The sequence below is a fragment of the Rhincodon typus genome, chromosome 18 (genome assembly GCF_021869965.1).
Source record: "Rhincodon typus isolate 14 chromosome 18, sRhiTyp1.1, whole genome shotgun sequence".
Taxonomy (NCBI): domain Eukaryota; kingdom Metazoa; phylum Chordata; class Chondrichthyes; order Orectolobiformes; family Rhincodontidae; genus Rhincodon; species Rhincodon typus.
In genome coordinates, this window is record NC_063349.1 from 11,853,962 (window position 1) to 11,877,901 (window position 23,940).

Here is a 23,940-nt window from a genome sequence, read left to right on the forward strand (position 1 = left end):
TTATCGAGGAGAGAGATACAGGTTCTGCTGATGGGCTTAAATCAAGTGTAGAGAAAGAGGGTCGAGTGGAACATAAACGCCAGCAGCGATCTGTTGGGCCGATCGGCCTGTTTCAATGCTGTGTACGTTCGAATTGAATGACAGAGCAGTTTTCAGGGACTGAACGTCTTTTCCTGATCTGGGATAAGATCACTTTGCTGTGGAGCAGTTAGATTTGAGGGACAGAGAGGCTGAGAAGGAAGCAGCAGCCGTGCGGACAATCTTCCTGTTAGAGTAACGCCGTGCCTGACGCGGGACTGCCGGGTGCCGAGATTGGATAAAGGAGTTATAGCATCCTCCAGGCAGACTCCGTGTCGGTGCTAGTGGACACACAGCGAGGGTGCGAGGCTGGGGAACGTGGCGCCAGGCGCTGGGCTGTCCAAACGGGAGCGCAAAGTGAGCAAGCCTTGGTTGGCGCCCAGTGGGAAACGGGGCTTGGGGAGACGCAGTGGGCGCCCACTGATTTGTATTCCCAGTTTCTGAAAGGGGATTTGTTACTGTGGGTGGGTCAGAGCTGTCCTGGATATTTCTCCTGAGTGAGAGCTTAGTGGGGGCAGCAAGTGAGGGGAGGGGTGCTTGTGTGCTGTTGACTGTTTCACCAGTGAACTTAAGGCTGGTTTAATTCCCCATTCATTTATTTCTCTTATCTCCTCGTTGCACATCAACAGGGCGCCGGCAGGGAGAAGGCGAGTATCCAGAGAGAGTGGAGAGGCAGCTTCGTCTTTTGCAAAGAAATTTAAGCTTGACGAACCGAGAGAAGCGCTCAAACATAAGAGAGAGAGAGGGAGGACCTAGCTGCTTTCTGCTGGGATTGCTGGAACAGGGGGAGAAGGAAAGGCTGCTAAACCTTCTGCAAGATGCTGGTCACTGAGCTGCTTCAGGATGCTGTAGGAGCCTCCAGTTACTGTCTCGTCCCTTGCCCCAGGCACCCGGGGAGTCTCTGGTCCCGCTAGCATTCCCCGTTGCCCTCCCCAGGCCGGAGCCGCTCGTCCTGCTCCGGGAACCATGAGGCTACCGCGCCGCCACCTGCTCGCCCTCCTGGCCGCCTTCCACTGGCTCCAGGGCGCTGCGCAGGAACATGCCCACTCCATCCGCCTGGAAGGAGACATTATACTCGGGGGCCTCTTCCCGGTGCACTCCCGGGGACAGTCCGGAGCCGCCTGCGGCGAAATCAAGAAGGAAAAAGGCATCCACCGGATGGAGGCGATGCTGCACGCCGTCGACCAGCTGAACCGGGACCCCGAGCTACTCACCAACATCACCTTAGGGGTCCGCATCCTGGACACCTGCTCCCGGGACACCTACGCCCTGGAGCAGTCCCTCACCTTCGTCCAAGCCTTGATCGAGAAAGACACCACGGACGTGAGGTGTGCCAGCGGAGAGGCGCCCATTATCACCAAACCAGACAAGATCGTGGGAGTTATAGGCGCTTCTGCAAGTTCCGTCTCCATCATGGTGGCCAATATACTGAGACTTTTTAAGGTAAGATCTCTGCCTGACTCTGTGTGTGTGTTCGAGCTGGCTATGTGTTTGTGTCTTTATGAGCATGTGAGCTAGTGGGTGTGTGTGGTAGAATATGTGATTGAACGTGCGAGTTAGTATGTGTTTAGGCGGGTATGTGTTTGAGCGTGAGAGTGTTTAGGTAACTAAATGGTTTTGGGTGCGTATTTGAGTTACTATGTGTTTGAGTGAGCGTGTGAGTGAGAGTGCTTTGGGGTTGTATGTGTTTGCATAAATCTGTCTGAATGAGTGTAGGCACGTGTATGAGTGAGTGTGTGTGTGTTAGTATTTTTTTGCATAAGTATGCTTGAATGAATGTAGGCATGTGTGTGTGTCTATTTGAGTGAGTGTTCGAGGTTCTGTGTTTGTATTAGCATGTTTGAGTGTGTGTGTGTTTGTGAGTGAGTTAGTGTGTATGTGTGCTTGAGATAGAATGTGTTTGCATGTTTGTTTGAATGAGAGTACGTATGTGTATGTGAGTGTGGGTTTGGGTGTGTGTGTTTCTGTGTTTGTGTGTCGGTGTCAGTCTGTAATGTTTAAGGGACACGACTGAAGCACTATTAATATTTATTAAACAACACAAAATGCTACTCTGACGAATGTTAACTGTAAGGAGATCGCATCCATTTTACCGACCATAAAGCGGTGCGTTTACTGAGACTATTAGTTGTGTTCAATGAGGATCTTGTGGCGGATTGGAATTCTTTATTTCTTGCACTCCAACTAGCAATAATTCCTTTATCTGCCGCCGCTATTTGTCTGCAGCCTTGCAGTTTCTGACTTCAAGCTGGCGGGAGGTGGGGGCTGGGGGGTGGGAGAACTGGAGGAAGAGACAGGCAAGTTCCAGGAGTCTCTCGTTGGTTCATGATGGCGTTTTCTCCAAAAACAAATCCACAGGGACCCAAGTTCTGGGAGAGTTGGTGTAAGAGCGAAGGAGCAGGGGGGAAAAGAAACACTCGTTTAAAGGCCGAACGAGCTGAGAAGCACGGGAAGCTGTTGGGAGTTGGAACAATTTATCTGATAGACCGGCAGAGATGATAGGGGGTGGCTATTGAACCTGGGGCTGTAGCACTGGCGTACGAGGTCACGCTGTACATGCTCGGGGTAAAAGCTGCATTGCTGTAGCGCACTTCATGGTGAACAGGAGTTCGACTATATTAAAATCAGCCTTTCTGCACCACTGAAATGTTCAGGTCGCTATATTGCAATGAATAGAAGCAATGATTGCTCGTATCGAGTTTGTGTCAGACACTGTCACCGGCTTCTCTGGAACATGTTGCTGCTGTTAACAGGTCCGTTCGGGTCTGAATGTCCCAACAATGACTAACTTGTGTCTCGGGTGTAGACTTGTAACCAGACTCCCCTTGGTCGCCTCTCACTCCTTGCGCTTTTGTTTATATTCAACCGGAAAGGTCGCCTGGTAATACAACGTTTCCCCCCTCCCCATTCCCTCTCTCCAGCTCGGTCACCATCAGACTCTCTCTCCCCCACACCCCCCAGCCATCATCTATAAATGCTGAGCAAAATCTTCAAGGCCAGAGTTGCTTTTACCCTGCAATGCAGCTTTTACCCCGAGGATGTACAGCGTGACCTCGTACGCCAGTGCTACAGCCCCAGGTTTAATAGCCATCCCCTATCACCTCTGCCGGTCTATCAGATAAATTGTTCCAACTCCCAACGTGTGAGGTCGAGACTGTCCCGATCTCAAACCCAGTGTTGGGGCTTGCGGTCGGGCTTCCTAAGGTTAGACTCTCTAGGGGAACCGCACCGGGCACCAAACCTCATCCCATTGGAAAAGTTGAGCCAATGTCCACCACCTTCCTGCCCTTTCAACCAGGCCATGACCCGATGTTTACAAGATGCAGCACTCGGTAAATTTAAAAAAAAAGGCATTTCACCTTTTAGGTTTATAATAGCAGTTGTTGAGTCTGCCTAGCTGGGGAAAAATTAAGGGTGAAAAGAAAGAACAGGAAGCATCTGTTTGAGCGGGATAGCTGACGATGTATTGGGTCGGTGGAAATCAGAGCAAGAGTGTAGGTGTTAGTCTGTGCCATTTGTACTATCCAGATAATCTTACCTCCTGACAGTCTGGTCGCAAACAGACTTAAAATGAGAATGGAGGCATGGAACGGATTTAATGAAAGCCAGAGCGAACACGGTACATCATGAACAGCACGGACTTATACAGAGAGTGTCTGAATGGGTTAATTGGAGCTCATTGTTGGTGAGCGTTTTACTGGCACTGAATTATGGAGCCTGAATGTTGAGGATCGCATTTGTATGCGGGAGCTAGCAGCAGACAACATGTCTTACAACACCTTCACCATTAACTCTGACAAAATGCAATCTGTTCATCAGTCTGATTCTTAAGAGCCGAGGTTTGTGATACTAGTGCTGAGGAAATGATGTAGGTTGAGCTCTGAAAAGGCTGCACGTCTGCAATACACAGTTCTGTGAAAGGCCAGACGCGTGGATACTAGATTGATTCAGACTGTATCCGAGATTGTGACAATGTCATTTATAAAGCCGCGAGAAACAACGCGGCCGGTTGGTGACAATGGGACGTCTTAGGACAGGCCAACAACACATAACCATTTCGTTCATTCAGGGTGCTCTCCAGTGAATAAACAGTCCAGCAACCTGACCATTCTAAGCGAACATTAATTGGGTAGCAATTGCGAAGGTGGAAGATATGACCATTGATCTGTTGTCTAAATGAGTGGTGTTTATATTGATTGAAATACTACACGCTCAACGATAAATGCCTTGAAGAAATGTTCCCTGTTTTACACGGATCAAAATAGGCTTTTATGCTTCAAAAGGGCCATTAAAAGGTACTTTTTTTGATGCAGAGTAGGTTTTACAATAATTATTACTTCAATATTGATATGCCACGATAGTTCACCTACACAGGCCAAAGTCACAGTGTAATTATACAAGAGCTTTTAAACTGTGCTGTCATAATGTGCATGAATGGAAAAGCTGTAATGTTATATGTATGTCAGCCCGATGCTCCTATTACTGAATGTATTAAGTTTATAAGATATGGCACAGTACCTGCAGGAGGCAGTCTTGCATCATTTGAACTTTGTACCAAGTATGGTGGAAACTTGGGCTTCTGATCTTAGCTGGACAGTTACAGGAAGGTAATGAGTACAGATTGTTTATTCTCACACACAGAGAAGGGATGGAGGCTCCGCAGGTGAATCACCCTGATCAGCTCCAACATACCTTCTCATAGTCAGACATGTTGCATAAGAACTTGAGGGAATCCTACTTCCACATTGTCTTAGGGGAAAGAGTCTTGGGATGTGGATGTGGCTGGCAAAGGTGACCTTTCCTGAATGGACCAGAGACAGTGACACCAAAATTGAGTGGCTAGGTTATTGCAGAGGAACCACATTGCAGTGTAACAGGTTAAACACAGTCCAGACTGGGTCTGGATGCCAAGTTTCCTTTCCTCAAGTACCATCTTCATTGTCACTTTTATAGATGTTGGCTTTTGATTTCCAAATTCTTTGAAAGCTGAATTCAAAAAGCTTAATAGTATGTGAATTCATGTTTGCTGGATTATTAATACAGGAACACAACACTGTAGCACACTACCGTACTCATGCTATACGAAATGTCCAAGCATCATGTCGTGGGAAGAGCTGTGCACAATTTTATGTGTAAAATATGCTGTATTGCTGACAGTGAGCTTTTAAAAGTTGCAATGTTTTCCTTTGCAGGTCTTATTTTGACTGCCTAAAATATTAAGATTTAAATATTGCAAGTATTGAAAAACAAATATTCCTTTCAACAGTTCTTTTTTTGCTTGTCCCCACACCCCGTTCCAATTATCCCCTATTCCACCTAAGGCAATGTGGGCAAGTTGACATTTCTTCAGTATCTCCACAAATGATCATACTTCAAGTATGGGTCCAGGCACTTTGTGCTGACATGACAATCAATTGAGGATTTGAGGATATCACTGAACTAGTCAATTACAACCTCAATTCAAGTGGTCTTTCTAAAATAAATCAGTGGATAATGGTCAGTAGTGAAATTTCATCCCACTTCCAGCATGTTACCCATTGGAAATCTGCAGAATCTTAGTAATTCAGAAATATTAAAATGATCCTAATTTAATTGCATTATCTTCAAAATGCAATTCAATCTTGACTAACCCCTTCAGGAGAACATTGCAGTAACTGGACCACTTTCTTTGTCAATTTTAAATGAGCTACACATGAAATTCTGTTCTTCCTACAGGGCTAATAATTGGCTGCAGGGTTCACTAAATTGGAATGATTATACTCTGAGCCAGAACAAGTAATTAGTTTTAATGAAAATTAATTGTTGGATTTGCTTCATAATGTAGAGAAGGGACCTTTCAGTTTACACAAAGAAATAAACAAATCCTTCTGCTCGAAGACTGCAGACCATTTATGACTGTGAAGTGCAATGATTTATATACATTTGCTTATTGGAAACAACCCTTGAGATAACCCTATAAATTTAATTTCATTTCTCAAGCCCAAATGTGGCTTTCTCTTTCAAAGGAATGGATATAGCAGTTGTAGGGCAGCATAGGAGGGAAGAGGGCAAGTGGTCTTGGAACAGTATGTTGCTGAGAGCCTTGATTATTTCCCTACACATGTTTGACATGCTGTCATTTCAAAACTGAAGGTGAGAAGTGGCAAGTTGCTCAAAATGATGACTTTGTCATTTGGGGTGCAACCAAGCTATTTTTATCTATTTGAGGTGGGGCGGGGGTGACAGGGTGGATGCTTGTGATATTATCAATGTGATGGCTTCCACTCATGGCCACACTTACGGTGTTGTCTCCTTCTGGTTGGGGATGAGATGGAGGTAGCCAGTGCGGGGGGGGTGCTCCTTCACTAATTGCTCCACTGGTATTATTCAAGATCAGACTTAGTCAAGAACCATCTTGCACAGGTCATTGTGCAGTCAGAGGTGCCAAGAAGGCAGATGGTGATTCAGGACAGAGTTAGGGGTGTCTCCCTCAACATCATCTCCCAAACCATCAATTCTTTGATGGATCCTTTGACATTTAGGGCAGCAACCCACTAGGGTATCTTCATGATTTCTTGTACCATTAGTGTCACTGACCTGTCAAATCTACTGAGTATGGCATACATGTTGTGTATATCAGTGTGCTGCACTTGAGTACACTCAGTGATGCTGTGTCTACCTGTCCATGAGGTTGGCTACTCTCTCAATAGAGGAGCTCAAGCACTCGAAACACTAAAACGTGACACTGCTCATATGTTGAGCGGATAATTTGCTGCTGTTATTTTGCATCATATGAAGGAATTCTGAAGTGGTTACACATCTGTGGTCCCAGAATACCTGACTTGTAAATGACTCCTAAGACTGTGTGTCTTCACCCAAGTGAACATAGCTGTGCCTGTGTTCCATTCTCCCAGTGGTGACTGCCTCCACGCTCCCTCATCACCTGCTATTCACCTGTGAAGTGTTGATAACTCTGTGCCACCCCCATTCTGAGATTGTTTGCAGTTCTACCATGATGAGTTAGAAGCTGGGGTGAAGGGTGCGTTCGGCAGTGCAGCTTTGATCATTTCTTCTGCCTCTGGAAATGATGTTAATGGTATTCCCCCCCCGGTCTGCCTTGGTTTCTCTATCCGCTGGGATCACTTAATGTTGTTGAACCAAATTGTTCTCCATGGTGGCTGCTTCTGCAGAGCTGTAACAGTCCATTACACTTGCCTTTCCACTTTGAGGAAGCTGCTCTGTATCAATATCTTCCTCACCAAGCTTCAATCGCTCACTTCCTATACCACCTTTGGACAGGCCTGCTTGGTCTACCCGACTGGCCTTCTCCTGACACTCTCCAAAATAGAATGTCACCACCCCCAAAAGGACATCATGGAGGGCATTGTTAAATCTCAGGGTCACTCTGGTGCCTGTTGTTCTGGCCTGTCCCTACTCTCCTGTTTCCAATTCCCTCTAAACTCACTACTCTACTGGTTTTAAATCACTCCTGCCCACAGCTCTCCCACCCATTCTATGCCTCCGTATTTGACTGTTTGAACATTGAGTGCACACACAGACTTTGAATTAGTTTTCCGGTTAAAAGTCACATTCACCTGATGTCAGGGAGTTCTGACCCTATAAATGAAAATTCAGTCCAATTACTGTCCGTTTTTTTCATCTTTTGTCTTTAGAAAAAATGAAAGCTCTTTTCTCTTCCATTTGTCAGAGCTGTTATCTCTCCTCTGTTTCCTTCAGATTTCTACTACTTGTACACAAACCTTCATGAATGGACGAGAAACTGTCCTATATTAATCTTATTGCGGATCTTCTCTCTCCTTCTCTGTCCCTTTCTCCTTCATTCCTAATCCATCTGTCCAGTGGTGTCTTTCATTTCTTCTGTCTATCCATTTACTTTGTATTTCACATGCAGCAACACCATCTGATGTCTGATATATTCTGATTACTCATCATTGCAAAAGACAATGGCACTTTATATCTATATATATTCCTTGACATCGATTATACCTCAGTTTTTCTTTGATGTGTGTCTTACACTCATGCCTCTCAGTTCCTCTTTAATGCATTGCCATCTCTGGCATCTTTTTGTTCTGTGTACCTTTCAGCTTTTTGACAAGTTTATTCCCTTTCCAAAGGCCAATGTCTCTTAGTTTGTAAATAAGAATGCCTCTGCTTGCTCAGAATTTCTCAATCACCAGATGCACGTTGACATTTTCTATTCAGTAAGATTGCACTAGATATTATTGTACCATTGACCTACATTCTACTTTCAGTACCCAAGAAATTAGTAATGATAATTAGTGTATAAATTGCACTTTTAACAGAAAAAGAAATGCCAGGGAACAATATGAAAAACATGAATGACAAGCCTAAGCAACTATTTAGAAAGGTGACTAACTGTTGATCAAACAGATGGGATTTAAAGGGGCACTTCAAGAAGGTGCAGGTGGGAAGATGGGAGGTTTAAGGAAGAAATTCCAAATTGTAGGGTCTACACAGCTGAAGCCGTATTTCCCATGAAGAGATGGAGGATGTCCAACAAGCCAGAGTCAGAGAAATGGAAACTCTAGTGGAGAATGGATTGTGAGAAAGCTCTGAGGAGAGGAAGCTATTCAAATGTCAGCTACACTGGAGACAAGTAATGAAAATTGATTGATCACTTATATTTTTTCTGAGCTCCCCTACTCTATTCAGCCAAAACAGTTTCAAACAAAAATGAGAGTGATTCCTATCTGGTTTATTTTCTGTTCATATTAATCATACTAATGATTAGAGATATAAGGGGGGTAATTTTGACTTAGTGGGACAGTATGAAATGGGTGATAATAAAATAACAGCCTGTTCTACATCGCTCCCAATTTTATTTTTACTGACTTCTTTGGGGAAGGCAGTAAAATGGGATGCTGACTTGCTCATTTTACCCTATGGCATAAAAGTCAAAATCCACCCCTGCATCACAAATATAAAGATTGTAAGTTTAGCTAAAGAATAATTTTTTTAGTCTTTAGTGTTTTTGTAAAATGCCTCAGTGAACAAAACTTTTAAAGATATTAGAAGCAGTGTGATGCAGTACTTAGATTTTTCATTGCACACCCATCATTTAGGAAATTATTGAAGAGGTAAAGAGAAAATGATAAGGACAAAGTTTTGTGGTTAAACAGGTGCAGTCTCTTTTGCAGCATAAAGCGAAAAAAAGCTGCTATTGTGGTCAAACTGGGCAATGTTCGGTGAGGAGCAAACTGCACCCCTTACAAATTGAATGGGGCTAAGTGTGAATTGGCAGTGATGCTGAACATTAGAAGAAGTCAAATATGGGAAGGTAAAACAGGACAGACAAATGAAGCTTGTGGAGTAGGGTTAGAGGAAACGTAATGGCAGGGTCGAGTTGGAGGAGAGAAAGTATAGAACAGTTTGAGGATCAGGAGAGGCCAAAGTAGAATTGATGTTGAATTGTTCTCCTGGAGAAGGGAAAATGAGGAGCAAAAAAATCCAGTGATTTACAATAGAATCCCTACAGTGTAGAAGTAGGCCATTCAGCCCATCATGACCCTCCAAACAGCATCCCACCCAGACCCATCCCTATAACCCTGCATTACCCATGCCAATCCAGTTAACCTGCTCTTTGAATTATGATAGACTTTTTAATCCTCAAAATTGTGAATCTTTGTAGCACTCTTCCTCAGAGAATAGCGGAGGCAGAATCACTCACTATTTTAAAAATAGAGTTATATTGTTTCTTGACTAACATGAGTGTCAAAGAGTATCAGGGATAGGTGGAAATGTAGAGGCCACAATCAATCAGCCACAATCTTATTAAATTGTGGAGCAGGCATGAGGATTTGAATGGTCTATTTTTGCTCTTTATACATATGTTCATACTGTAGGTACACTACATTGCAGATGTCGCTGAGGGGCTTAAGGAAGCAGGGTAGAAGCAGATTAGGGGAGAGATGCTTCTCAATTCAATAGTTTCCCAATGATATGGAACTATTACTCAGTCACATCAGAATGAGAGTGGGATGCTTCCTTTCACATGTTACACCTGCATTCTGAGGAGACAGAAGTGTGACTGTTCTGTGAATTGAAAGGTGTCAAGTTATTAATGTGTTCTTCCAGCCTAGAGAATGTACAAGCTGTTAGAAAATCTAAATGGCTGTAGCTCATGACACTGAATGCATTTTCGAGTGGATTTTTGTGCTGCTGTACTTTTCTGCACACACCCCCAAGTCGAGAATAATCACAAGATGAAGGGCCTTTTTCACTCTAGTAAATGGTGTTTTCCTTCTGAAAGTGAACCATTTGATAATAAAACCACCCAAACATTTAGGTGACTGAAATATTAAGTTATATGGAGCTGTTAATTGGCCATTTAAAGGGCACTGTGAGCACTTCTGTCTGACCCAGGCAAATGATTGTCCATGGCCCAATTGGGTCAAGGTCCTGCATCTCTTTGCCCAAATGCACTGTGAGGGCACCTTCACCAACTGGCAACAGTGGCTCACTAAGATGACACAAAACTTCCTTCTCAAGGACACTAGGATGAGAAACAAATACTGCCTTTGCTAACAAATCCCACATACTAAGAATGAATTGCCAAATGGATCCAAGAAAAGTGAGAACAGAAAGAGATTATTAATAATGAAAAAATACTTTATTCAATTAAAAAGTGTTTTATCGAAAACCATTAAATATTTATGTGACCCACAAAATGCACAGAATCCTTTGTATAATGAAAACCTCCAACTCTGTAATGAATGGACCCAACATGAAAATGTCATCCAATCCAGAATAAATGACAGCGCAGCTGAAAGGTGTTTTGGCTTCAGAAATTTTAGGTCACATTTAATTCCCAGATACTAGTGAAGAGACTCTCCGTTCATTTCAGTAGTGAGCCAGGGTCCACAGCTTATACTTTCATCCACTGCTCCCTGAGCACTCATGGAAAATTACATTACTTCCAGCCCTGTGAAACAAATAAATACAGATTGTAGCAGGCAAGTCCAGTTTATGCTGCTGTTGTAGAACATCAGTAGAAATAACATGCTACTACACGGGAGTTAATTCTCAATTCAGAATAAATGATGTGGTTATTCCCAGTGCACCATTTGTTTAGAACAAATAAGTGTCCATTCTTTACAGTGCTGGAGACTGAAGGAAGGAACAGGCTTTCAATTATGAGATTTGATGGATATTCTCAAAAGTTTGAGGAATAGAACATTGATAGATTAGTTTGGGAGAAACCGTTACCAATATCAGGAGGGTCACTAACCAGAGGACACCACTTTAGAAAAAAAAGAACTAGAGAGGAGACAAAGATAATGTCTATTTTTTTGGAAGTAACTATTACGAGCTATAACACAGTGTATGAAATGATGCACAACAGATTTTCTGTTACTGTCTGTGCTAGTACTCATTTTTCCAACAGTGTTTTGAATTAGATTTTGATTGATGCTTTTTAGGTAAATTGACAATTCTTGAATGGGATGTAAATTGACTGCATCACTTTTATTTCCCAAATTTATTGCAATTAACACACGCATATACCCTGTCATCATAAATTCTTTTAAACAAAGTGTTAAAGATGGGGTAATGTCACATAAAGAGCAACATGCTCATTTATGTGTCTATCATTCATGTGAATTATCTAATTGCTGAATTGTATTGAGTCCATTTTGTTTATTCAAGCACACTATAATTGAAGCAATATGTTGAGATTAAATGGTTGCATTTATGTAACATTTTATCATGTCTCTAAGCGATGCCTCAAAGCACTTAACACAAATTCCTTTCTGAAATCTGATCACTGTTATTAACTGGCATACAGCAAGCTCTCCAACACCTCCCTCCCCTTGACCACTGCTCCCATTTAGTCCCCTGGCTCTTTCTGAAATTTGCAATCTTGTTTGCCCCTGTGATGAGCTTCAGACTATAAATCTGTTTCATCACCCTGACTACCTAGTTTCACCTCTGTACCATCCTCTGATCTTGACTCTGGCTCAGCTCATCTCCTGCTGCCCCTTCTACCCTTGATAAATTTGTGATCATTTTAAACCTGCGTTCACCATATCTTAACTTGCACCAAGTTCTGTTCACTTGTCACCCTTGTGGTTGGTCATCTAAATTGATTCCTCATTTGATCTCAGTTTTAAAAACAATTTTCAAAACCCTTCATGGCATTGCCCCTTCTTAACTTAGTAATCTCCTCTAGCTCATGGTAAGGAGGTAAGAACTGTGTGCTTCTCCAGTTCCCATATCTTGTACGTCCCCAATTTTGATTGCATCACCCATTCAGCTACCTTGGCCCCATACTCTGGATTTCCTTTCACCCTTCCATCTCTATGTCTCTTGCTTTCCTCTTTTGAGATGCTCCTTAAAACACATATCTTTAAGAAACCCTCAAGTCTTCTGCCTTCTTTTGTGGCTCATTGTCAACATTCTTATTGATAATGCTCCTTATTGATAATGCGCCTTGGGATATTTTGCTGCACTGAAGGTAAGAAACAAGGCTGCTGAATTTGCATAAGCAAGCTGCCAAAACAAGAGAGGAGTGAACAACTGATGGTGAGGTTCGTGAGTGAGTAGGTAAGCTGTAGCAGAGTTCCATTTGTGAATAGCTGAAGTCATGTTTTGCTGATTAATCAGTTAGCTGGCTGTAACTTTCTGCAATTGATTCTGAAGCATGCAAGGGAAAGAGGAGTATTCCAGAAAATGAATTTGGAGTGGAACTGTTCACTTGGTGATGTTGTCCTAATGCAGAAAATATTGTTATAGCAATGTTTGTTCAGACCAATTATTTATTTCTCAAACAACTTCAGCAAAACAGATTACCTGCTGATGATCTCAACGTTGTTTTGGCAGCTTGCTTATGCAAATTCAGCAGCCTTGTTTCTTACATTACAACTATGACCATACTCACAGTTTTAATTGACGGTGAAACATTTTTGAGACATCCTGAGATTGTACAAGATGCAAATAAATGGAAAGTGATTTTTATGGATTGTTTAACTCTTTGAGTTACATAGAAATTACTTGCTTTTGAATGTAGAGATTGAATTGAAAGCTCTTAACAATCATCAATAACCACTGATAGCATTGTATGCATGAGTAATCAGGTTTGACAAGATAACTTATGCTAAATTCTCCATTGGATGTTACAGTCTACCCATTTTTCTCAACATTCTCCCCTCATCACCCTTGTCTTATAGCTATCTTTCAGTCTCTGCCATTAAAGAATATTCATTTTAACAACCCTGCAATAATCACCTCTTTTGACAGGATCCCACACATGAAAGTGTTAGTCTGTTTTTTTTATCAAGTATGTGTTGTAAATGTAATAACTCACTTGTGATTTTTTTTTGGTGCTCACTGCACTGCTGCATCATCCACACATATTTCATTAAAGCCTGCAACAGAAATGTTTGTATGAGGGCTGCTGTGTGCAATTTTATTATCCAAAAATGAGTAGACTGTAACATCCATTGAAACATTTAACAGAAGCCACCTCACCAAACATGATCATTCATTAAGTATGATGCTTCCAGTTGTTGTTGAGGATTGTTAAAAGCTTCTTATTCAATTTCTCAATTCAAAAGCAAGTCATTTCTAAGTAGTGAGAGGGGTGGAACAAGCTGAAATGGAAAGGAAAACAAGTGTCACAGGAGGAGGGGGTCAGGCTAAGATGAGACAGATGATGAGCACCACATCACCATCTTGACAGGGCAAGTGATGGAAGATGGAGTTGGGGTGGAGGCTTCATTAAGAGAGAAAGTGCCATCACTCTTCAGCCTGGTTTCAGTTAAATCTATGGTAATGCAATTATCCACAGTACCTTCATGGATGATGAGGGCTTGTGTACATGTGAACAGTCCATCAGGATGGAGATGCAAAGAGGCGAGGTGACGGTTGAAGCACTGCTCTGGGAGGAGTGAATTGGCCAGGAAGTAGATTGACATGGTTAGTCCCCAGCAAACACACAGGATAAGTAGGCCAATAACAGAGTGAAATGAAGTCGTTGGGATTGCTGCTAATATTGAGCCCCTTGGAGAATGCCAAGAAAGGCACAAAGGAAAGCCACAGGTTTATCCAACAGAGAGCCAAGCCTGGAATAACAGCAAAAGAGCTGGCTTGTGAAGAAATATTGAAGGCTTGGAGTAGGGAATTGGGAGGGTAGAGAATAGAGATTGGAGAAGTGAAAGGAGGCATAATGTGTCAGAGCAATAATTAGAAAAGAAATTCAGAAAGAAAGAGTCAAAAAGTGGAAATGGATTGATGGGATTAGATCCAGCAAGGGATCAAAATATGCGCATGAATGGATGGAAGGAAGGCTAAAGATACATGTGTCTTGTTCCATAAAAAGAAAACTAGATAGCAACAAAACATAACAACAAAATTGGCAGAAAGCATCAATAAGCATCAAATCCACATATATTGGGGAAAATTTTTGAAAGGTGAATTGAATCAAATGGAAATGGGTTGGGAGTGCCTGCTTTGGACTTTGAAATGTTAAATAAAACTAGCTTAACTTCTGCAGTAGTGAAAAATATAAGACAAAAAGATTCTTTGTGTTAATAAAATCTTAATTGAAAGGGAGAGGAGAATTAGAACAGGAGTAGGCCAGTTAGTTCCTCAAGTCAGCCTGCCATTCCATTAAATTATGGCTGGTTTCCATCTCAATTCTATTTACTACTCTTTGCTCCATATCCCTTGATACCTTTACTGAACTGTCTATTTCAGTTTTGACAGTTCCAATTGACCCAGAAGCCATGATGTTTTGGGGATAAAATTTCAGAGTTCTATTACCCTTCTAGTGAAATAATGATTTAGTCAAGGGGCTCTGACGCTTTTTGCAGAATTGTTTGGAGGAGCTATGTTATGTAACATTTACTGTAAACATTATGCATGTTGTATTAGTATTAGTTCACCTATTGTACAATAAATGTGACATTTTATGCCTTCAGCAAGGTTTAATTGCGCCATACGCTGCTGCTAATCAAAGATGACAGAAGAACTGTTGAGGTATAGGTTACATCCAAGAGCTGAAAATAATCATCAGAAAGCTTTTGCTTTTTATTTTTCTGGATACATTAAGAAAAGTTCACCTAGAACCAGGCACATAAGGATTTTGTTAGAGTGATTGCTAGTTGGGAATAACCTTATAATATCCAAAATACAGACTTACAGGGCAGAAAAGACCTAAAATTATCACAGTAATCATAAGGTATGGTCAGTGTCCAGGGCAAAGATGAAAAAATTGGTAATGGAAAGGTTTAGAAATCATTTATATATAACCCAGGAATGGGTGGAGCAGATAACTCATTTTATAACAGGAAGTGAGTTGAGCTTCTGACTCTGACTGAGATACATTCCACATTCTGGGTTTCCTGTCTAGAATGTCTGATGTTCCTATTGCAATAGAATACCACTAACCTGAAGGCGCTTTTCTGTACTGATCTGTCACCTGAATGAAGCGATGTATTTCAACTTCAAATAACCAATTTGAATTAGTTGCATTATTTAAGAAAATTCAAACAGATATGTCAAGAAAGGTTGGTGTAAGTGGCACTTTCGAGCTTCTACTTGGAAACTAGAGAACAAAATGTTCTGAAAAAGATGTGTCATTTTCTTCATAGCAACAAGTTGGTTGCTATTCCAAATCAAGATGGTCAGTGCTGTTGGTTGATTCAGATGCAGAGCTCTGAAATGAAGTGTGTTTAAAAGGGAATACAGGACATTGAGAATCATGGCTTTTGAAATATCCTGCCCAGTGAGAGATGAGCATTCTGCTAGAGAAATAAATGATTGTCTATTTCTGATCTTGGCATGAACTGATCTCTCATATTTTGGCACTAGTTCCACTATGAAATTAAGTATTATATGATTATTACAAGTTGAAGCAAATCATAGGCAAACTGTCTTTATATAAATAACATACAGGGGTTATTTCCCCTTAGATATGAAAGGAATGAATGGAAATTAATTTTACCAGCAATCTTAATTTTAATGTGACAGCATAATTATGTCTTATTTGGTAAATGATTTTGTGGAAAGAATATTTTGATGTGTGGAGATATTCACCTAGGGTCTAAGAAAGACGAATGAAAGTATTTTCTAATTGGGGTGAAGCTGGCAATTATGGATAAACAGAGAGATTTAGAGGATGGAAAATTTGTATAATTCAACCTTGAATATATTCAATGACTCAGCTCCACTTCTCTCTGTGGAAGAACAACCTTGACTTATGACTATCTGAGTGAAGAAATTTCTCCGTTTTTTTATTCACTCACAGGACATGGGCAACACTGGCTAGACCAGCATTTATTGCCTGTTCCTAGTTGACCTTGGGAAGGTGGTGGTGAGCTGCTTTCTTGAACCGCTGCAGTGCATGTGCTGTAATTGGACCCACAATGCAGTTAAGGGAGAGAATTCCAGGATTTTGACCCAGCGACAGCGAAGGAATGGAGATATATTTCCAGATCAGGATGGCGATTTGCAGCTGATGGTGCTTCCATGTATCTGCTGACCTTGGTCTTCAAGATGCAAGTGGTCATAGGCTTGGATGGTGTTGTCTGAGGAACTTTAGCAAATTTCTGCAGCGCGCTTGTAGATAGTATACACTGCTGCTACTGTGGTGGGAGTGGATGTTTGTGGCAGTGTGCCAATCAAGTGGGCTGCTTATCTCCATCTCCATCTTAGCAGTAAACCCATTATTTTTAAATGGTGCCCCCCACCCCTCAACGTTCTAGATTTTCTCACGAGTGAAGCATTCTCCCAGCATCTATCCTGTCAATGTCTCACAGAACCTTTTTATTTTTCAGTAAGACCACTTCTTATTCTTTTAAATTTCAAATGCGTACAGAATTAATCTTTCCTTGTAAGATAACCTCTTCATCCCTGGAATCAGCCTAGTGATTCTTCACCAAATTGTTTCAAATGCAAGTAGACCAAACTATACACAGTTTCCTCGATGTGGCCTATTCTAGAATGCTCTGCACAATTGTAGCAAGACTTCTTTTATCATTAGAAAAATTGGCTACATCAGTAATTTTGATTATAGCAAGCTAGTACCTTCAAACAGGTCATTTAAAATATGTCATAAATCATTGAGTCTCCACCACTGATGGCACTTATGCCACATCTGTGGCATTTTACTAAGTTCAGCTTTCCAACCTGAAAATAATACACTTATCCTAATTCTTTGTTCCTGTTTGTAAACAAATTACCTGTTCTTGCTAATATATGATCACTAACACCTTGAGTTCTTATCTTGTGCAGTAACCTTTTATATGGTTTCTTATCAAATACCTTTCGGAAATCTTAATACCCTGAATCAACTGTTTCTGCTTTATCCAACTTACTTGTTACATCCACAAAGAATAAAAAGCAAGCAGAATGATAATAACTCATGACTGAGTGCAGTGTGAGACAGAATGTAAATGTCAAAATTTGGTAGATGAGACAATTTTAAGGGTTAATAAAATCTAGTGAAGTTTTCATGTAGCTACAATTTGCTTTTAAAGTTTAGTTTTGTTCAGTCTTAGGCTTCTGGCTGGAGAGGTAGCTAATTATGTAACTAGTTCAAAATGGTTTCTCTAGTCAGCAAGGCTTAACTCAGCTCTGCAGAATTCAGCTCGTACAAATATGGGTACTGTCGTCTTGTTAACTGTACCAGGTAATCATGCATGAAGATGGGAGCTTGAGATAGATGGTAAACTTAGGATTTTGGTGAACAAGAGAATTTCATGGTGTGGGACTGGGGACTGGGAATGGGGAGGGGGCGGTGAGGGGGGTGGGAGGTGTTGAGGAGGTGGTCTCTTGAGCCTTTACAAAAGAGGTGTGATTTGAGAGAGGGAACTCATACTCATAAACCTGCCATGAGATTTGAGAACTAGAAGCATTCATTTGGTGATCAGGTAGTTGAGTGGCTGGTGAATTTTAAGCTCTTTTTATAAATTCTAATTGACACTGCTACAAGGAGATAAGTGTTATATTTGATTTCCAGCATACTGAGTTAAATCACTTGATGCAACTACATATAATTGTTGAATGATATGTCTAAATTTAATTTGTTAAAAAACGTAGTGCTATGGTCAGTTTTCTCATCTGCATTCTAACCCCTGCTCTTGGCCACACTGGCTGTAAAAACATAGAACTTAGGCAATTGCAACAGCTGAGGCACATCTATTGGTACCTCCTAGACTCAGTTACCTGCATCAGTCATTGTCACATTCTCCTGTCATTGACCATGGACCAAATTCTCAGTACCTTGACTGAAGGATGTGGCTGCCACCTGGGAAAAAATTCCCCAATAGCTTCCCTCCTACGTAGTTGAGCTGGAGGTGAACTTTGGACACCGATCCAACTGGGAACGGCTCTCGCAATTATCCAAGTTCTAGATTCCTGTGTGGCTAAGAGCAAGGACTGGAATAAGGGTGAGTAAACTGACCATTGCACTATGGTGCAGGGAGAGATTAAACTCTTTTTATTGTTTAAACAGAGGTAACAGCAAATGTTGAGTTACTGTAAAATTTCTTTTTTGTCCATTGTGACACTTGTCATCTTCACTTGTCCCTACACAGGACAAATATTGAACACTTAAGATGGAATTATATTCAGTTTTTCAAGTAAAATGTAAACTACATGTTGCTTTGAAAATCTTGCCCAACTTGTTTATAACATATTGCAAACTTAACAGGATTTGGTTACAATATTTTCTTCGCCCCTCTCCATATGGGAAACTCTATCAGCCTTTGACCCACAGCCAACCTCACTCAACAGCAGAGTTATGAATATTTGGATACCTTGTCTGCAGTGCAGCTTGTCTAGCAATACCATTGACACATAAATAAAAGAAAAACTCATCACCTGCAAATAATTGCACAATATAATTGTCTATACTGGGGCAGTATAATGTACCTGTTTAATTCACAGCAAAGTGTCTTGTGCTTTAAAGCCATAAAGAGCCATGACACATAAAATCCATTCAGCAGCAAGGCCTAGTCAATGCCAGAAAGCTAAACAGACAGGAGACATTTAAGAATTGTTCCCAGAGGAATGAAGCAACATTACTTGGCACTTAATCCTGTTAAGCAAATGCTTGACAGACATAAGGCTGTGATTTCTGCCAATGGAGAGCAAACGTAATGATAGGTGATGAGTGTCTAAAAGCCTATTTGCATCTTATGTGACACATAATTAATTCAGTGGAAACCTTGCCTTAAAATCTGTTTTTTTTTTGCTTTTTTTTAATTTATGTACATGGCAGTCAATGGAATTTTTAAACAATGCCCTCAAGGGCAGATATGCTGTAACAGAATTGTAATTATTCTTTGGCGTGGTGGTGGCGTGCCTAGGGGTGGGGTACTTGTAGAAAATAGCAAACAAGAAGATTTTTTTAAAGACTTCTATATTATATTTATTTATATTTTATTGCACTTGCTCCATTTCTGATGCAAGTTCAAGTATTGAGAATGCTCATATATACATCTCCCTTGGTTGAATGTAGGTTCAGTAGCAGCTACATAGGCAATTCTGACATGAAAGGTCCAACATTTTTCAAGCTGTTGAAATGAAACTGGAGTGAATAAAGCAATGTTTTAGTTAATCTCCAAGAAATTCATATGAAGGAACTTAACTCTTAAAAGTAAGAACTTTGATTTATCCAGCATTTTCTCGTGTCTCCAGTCATTCAAACAAAATATTATTGAATATTCATTGACAGGATGTGGGCATTGCTGACTAGGCCAGCATTTGTTGCCTGCCTGTAATTGCTCAAGAGCAGTTAAGAATCGTTGCTATGGGTCTGGAGTCACATGTTGGCCGAGCCCATAAAGATGGCAGTTTTCTTTCCCAAAGGACATTACTGAACCAGGTAGGTCTTTCTCCAGCAACCAGCAATGGTTTCACGGTCATAATAATGTTCTTAATTCCAGATTTTTAAAAAAATTGAATTCAAATTTCACTACCCATGGTGGGATTCACACCACAGTCTCTAGAATATGATGTGGATTAATAGTCTAGTGATAATACCACTAGGATATCACCTCCCCTTGCTTGCAATTTTACTGTCTTTAAAAGAAAATCTTTTCCTTCAAGCTCCTGTGTCACCATTTGTGAGCCTGCTGCTTTATATCTAGCCACTGCATATTAGAGATGTATTAATAGCTCAGACCAACTTGATCACGGTTTCTATCCAGGTCTCTCACTAGCGCCATCTTGTGTCCTCCAGTTCTGTTCTTCCACTATCTTGTGATCAAAGTGGCTGAACAGCACTCCACATCTTGTAAAGATACGAGTAAGATTGAGTGTATATCTGACTGTTCTCAGGGACAATGCATTCAACCTCCACATACTGCTGTTATCCCATGTGAATTTGCAACTGGGATTGCTGCATTGACATTTTGCCATCTGACAGTTGTAAAATACAACTCATATTAAATAATCCAGCAGTTTTATTGCTGAATTGATATTAAAGAATTTGTCAGGTTTATTACTAAACTGATGAGAGAGCATTACCACTTTTATTAATGAATAATACAGTAGTAAATTCATGGCCTTCGGTTGACCTGCCCAACCTCAGTCGCCTGCAACCATACGTGCAGCTGTTGTTTGAACATAGATTACTGACACTTCAGAAGTGTTTCAACTGTACAGTCAAATCCCTCTTGGCCTTGTATACTGAAATATCTAAGAAACAACATTTCCCTAGTATATCTTCTCAACCACAGTTAAAAGGAGGCTTCTCAGGTACTTTACAGAAAGATGGATAATGTTTGGAGAGATTATAGATGGAGGAAAGAGCTAGGGATGTGCTTAACAAAGTGTAGCTGAAGAAAGGATGTTAAGGAAGCTTTTGCAAGCAGGGAGGAAAGGTTCAAGGTGGAGAATCCAGAGGGCAGCGGCAAAGTGTTTAAAAAAGCAAACACTAGACTATGGGTAGAGACAGCAAAGAATAAAAAAAAATGGACTGGTGCTGGACCAGCACAGACTGTGTCGAGACGAGACAATTCACAAAGGGATGAACGTGATGATGGAAGTTGTACTGCTCATTCGGAATACAGGAAGCTGAGAACGTTGTTGAGGAACAGTTTGTAGATTGTGTCATTCTAGATATTTGTAGCTTGTGGAGGACGGAGGCAGTGTGGCCAGCAAAGAGATTGGTGGACGGCATGAGCCGTAGGGGAAGAATACATTTATTAGAATTTCAGCAGCAGAAGGGAAGATGTCACAACAGTAATGGATAATAACTGGGTGGCACAGTGCCTCAGTGCTCAGTGGTTAGCACTGCTGCCTCACAACACTAGGGACTTGGGTTCAATTCCACCCTTGGGCAACTGTCTGTGCAGAGTTTGCACATTATCCCCATGTCTGTGCAGGTTTCCTCCAGGTGCTCCAGTTTCCTCCCACAGTCCAAAGATGTGCAGGTTAGGTGGATTGGCCGTGCTAAATTGCTGATAGTGTCCAGGGGTGTGCAGGCTAGGTGGGTTAGCCATTGGAAACTAATGGAATGGATAATGGGTGGGTCTGGGTGGGATGCTTTTTGGGGGTTAGGTGTGGCCTCAATGGGCTGAATGGCCTGCTTCTGTACTGTAGGGATTCTATTCTATGATTATTTGGAGGAGAACAAAGGCTCAGATCATGGTTAGTGGAGATATAGAAAGCTCACACCTTAGGGGTAACATTGCAATGGGAAACAGGAAGGTTGATGAAGGTCAGGGGAGAGAGGCATAAATATGCTGTCAGGAGCCAAAGGATGATTTTGACTTTTCCTGGCATGCAGTTGAGGAAAGTTTCATTGCATCCAAATCTAATTTTAGGCAGGAATAGAAAAATATACCAACATCACAACAGCGTGCACTGTTAAAATTTAATGTTTGAGCTCATGGTTAAAATGTTGTGGGATGGGGCAGAAAAGGATCACAGGAGTCAATGAATAGATCTTCTTAGATGTGATTAGGTTGACAGGAGGAAAGAATTTTGGGATCACAGGATATGGGCTTCATTAATCTTTTATTTCTCTATTCCATTCAGTCTCAGGCATTAGTTCAAACCATATTTTATGTAAATCAATACATAAAATAGTAATTAAAAACAATAAAATAAATATAAAATGACAATATATTATTTTCCCATTCTCTATTTCTCTGCATACCACAATTATGTGTTCTTTTTGCTGAATGTCCAACAGTTTCTTAAAACTCGCTCCTTTCTTTGTAAAAGAACCAGACAGCTGACTGCTGCTATCCACTCATTTCAATTTGGTGATTTCTTCATTCTCTAGCATTCGAAATCTGTAATATCGATCCTGTCTTTTTCCATTTGCACATTTCATTGAATTTATGTTATCCCTTAGTGACTTATTATCAATGTAGCACTCAGTCGGTATGGCTGCTCTTTAGCATGTCTTACAATATTTCCGAGAAGAAAAATGCAATATCTTCTGCCTTACCAAAAGTGAGGGTTCTGGGTGCTAACGTACCTTCTGATTTTCTTAGGTTCCCAAGCCATTGGGCAACATTTATCTCCCTTTCCTATAAGAAAAATTATAAACCCTCCTTCAATTGAGACCCCATCATGGAGAGTTACAAAAAATGTATCACTAAAAGCAAGCAGTTCGATGTTTGTTGCATCTCCCAGTGATGGAAATTTCAAAACACAAATGTCTATTTTTACTTTTTTCAATGCCTTGGTTGCCCAAATAGTATCTTCCACCTTGGGATTTTTCATAGTTGTACTCAACTCTAATACTTCAAAACTGGCATCTGTCCTTGATTGGTTGCTCAGCCAATTCACTGTCAAATGAGACTTTGCAATTCTTCCAGCTCTGTTTTGGAAGCAGCTGTGTTTATTTTTTGAGGCCATACTTTGACTAAAGCAACGGGGCTTACATTTTCCAAATAAGATTGCTGATGCAAAGTGACACTCAATCCATTCTGCCTGATTTCCAATCCAATCTACTTATAAGCCCCAGGAAGCCTGAGTTCCAAGTTTGAATTCTACTTTAAGCCCTTTTATGACAATGTTTCCAAATACACTGCTTCCACCCCACAAAAATAGAGTGATCTGCATGCATCATAAAAAATACCAGGTAGCTGCTATTCATGATGCCAGTAAAACATGGCAGGGCCTACTTTAAACTGAAGTCAACTGAATTTTACTAAGTCAGATCTTTTCTTAGAAGTACCAAAATGTAGAGGCATCGTTTAGACCATGTTTAACTTCCATATTGTCCCCATTGCATGTGATGCTTCTTGGAGAATGAGAAAACACTCACCTCTTGAGCAGATCTCCCTGCAGAAATGCAGCTTTAGTATCAACTGATCAACACTCCCAAGCATTTGTTGCTAACAAAGTCAAATGAAATTTCAAAGCTGCTTTTCCTGCCATCAGGGCATCTATTCTTATATCTTGATCCCCCAGATTGCCTTCAAATCTAATGCTCCAAGCCTTGTAAGTGCCATCGGGAGACATCTTTCCTGTGCATATCCACCATGTGATAGCATTGGTTGTCACCTATCTGGCATCTCTGTGAACACCCCAACTTCTCTTCACCTTTGTAGTTTTTGTTGTTTGATCTTCTTTATTAATTTGTCTTCTAGTTAGTTCTTGGTCACTAAGGTTTAACAACCACATGGATTTCTGTTCCTGATTGTGCTCCTGGTGGTATTCCTGGTTTGCAGCCTGTTTGTTGCCCTTGTTAAACTACACCCTCCAACTTTTAGCCTGGCTGCTCCTGTTTGACCTACCCCTCCTATTAATAGGATTTCTTTCAAGGGCTTGTGATCTGTTTGAGAGACGTTCAGTCTCAAACCCACTGTTTGTGATTGCACTATGTTTTTTTACCTTCCATCTTTGTACATCATGTTCCCAATCTATGGACCTAACCTC

The 23,940-nt window shown here is 41.1% G+C and overlaps 1 protein-coding gene across 1 annotated transcript in view; it reads left to right on the plus strand.

Moving 5' to 3' along the window:
- The first annotated feature begins 1,044 nt into the window (after positions 1–1,044).
- Positions 1,045–23,940, plus strand: part of LOC109929754 (metabotropic glutamate receptor 8) — a 365,314-nt gene continuing 342,418 nt past the window's right edge. Inside the window, exon 1 of the mRNA XM_020529332.2 lies at positions 1,045–1,521. Coding sequence (XP_020384921.1) covers positions 1,045–1,521 — 477 coding nt within the window. The remainder of the gene's footprint in view (positions 1,522–23,940) is intronic.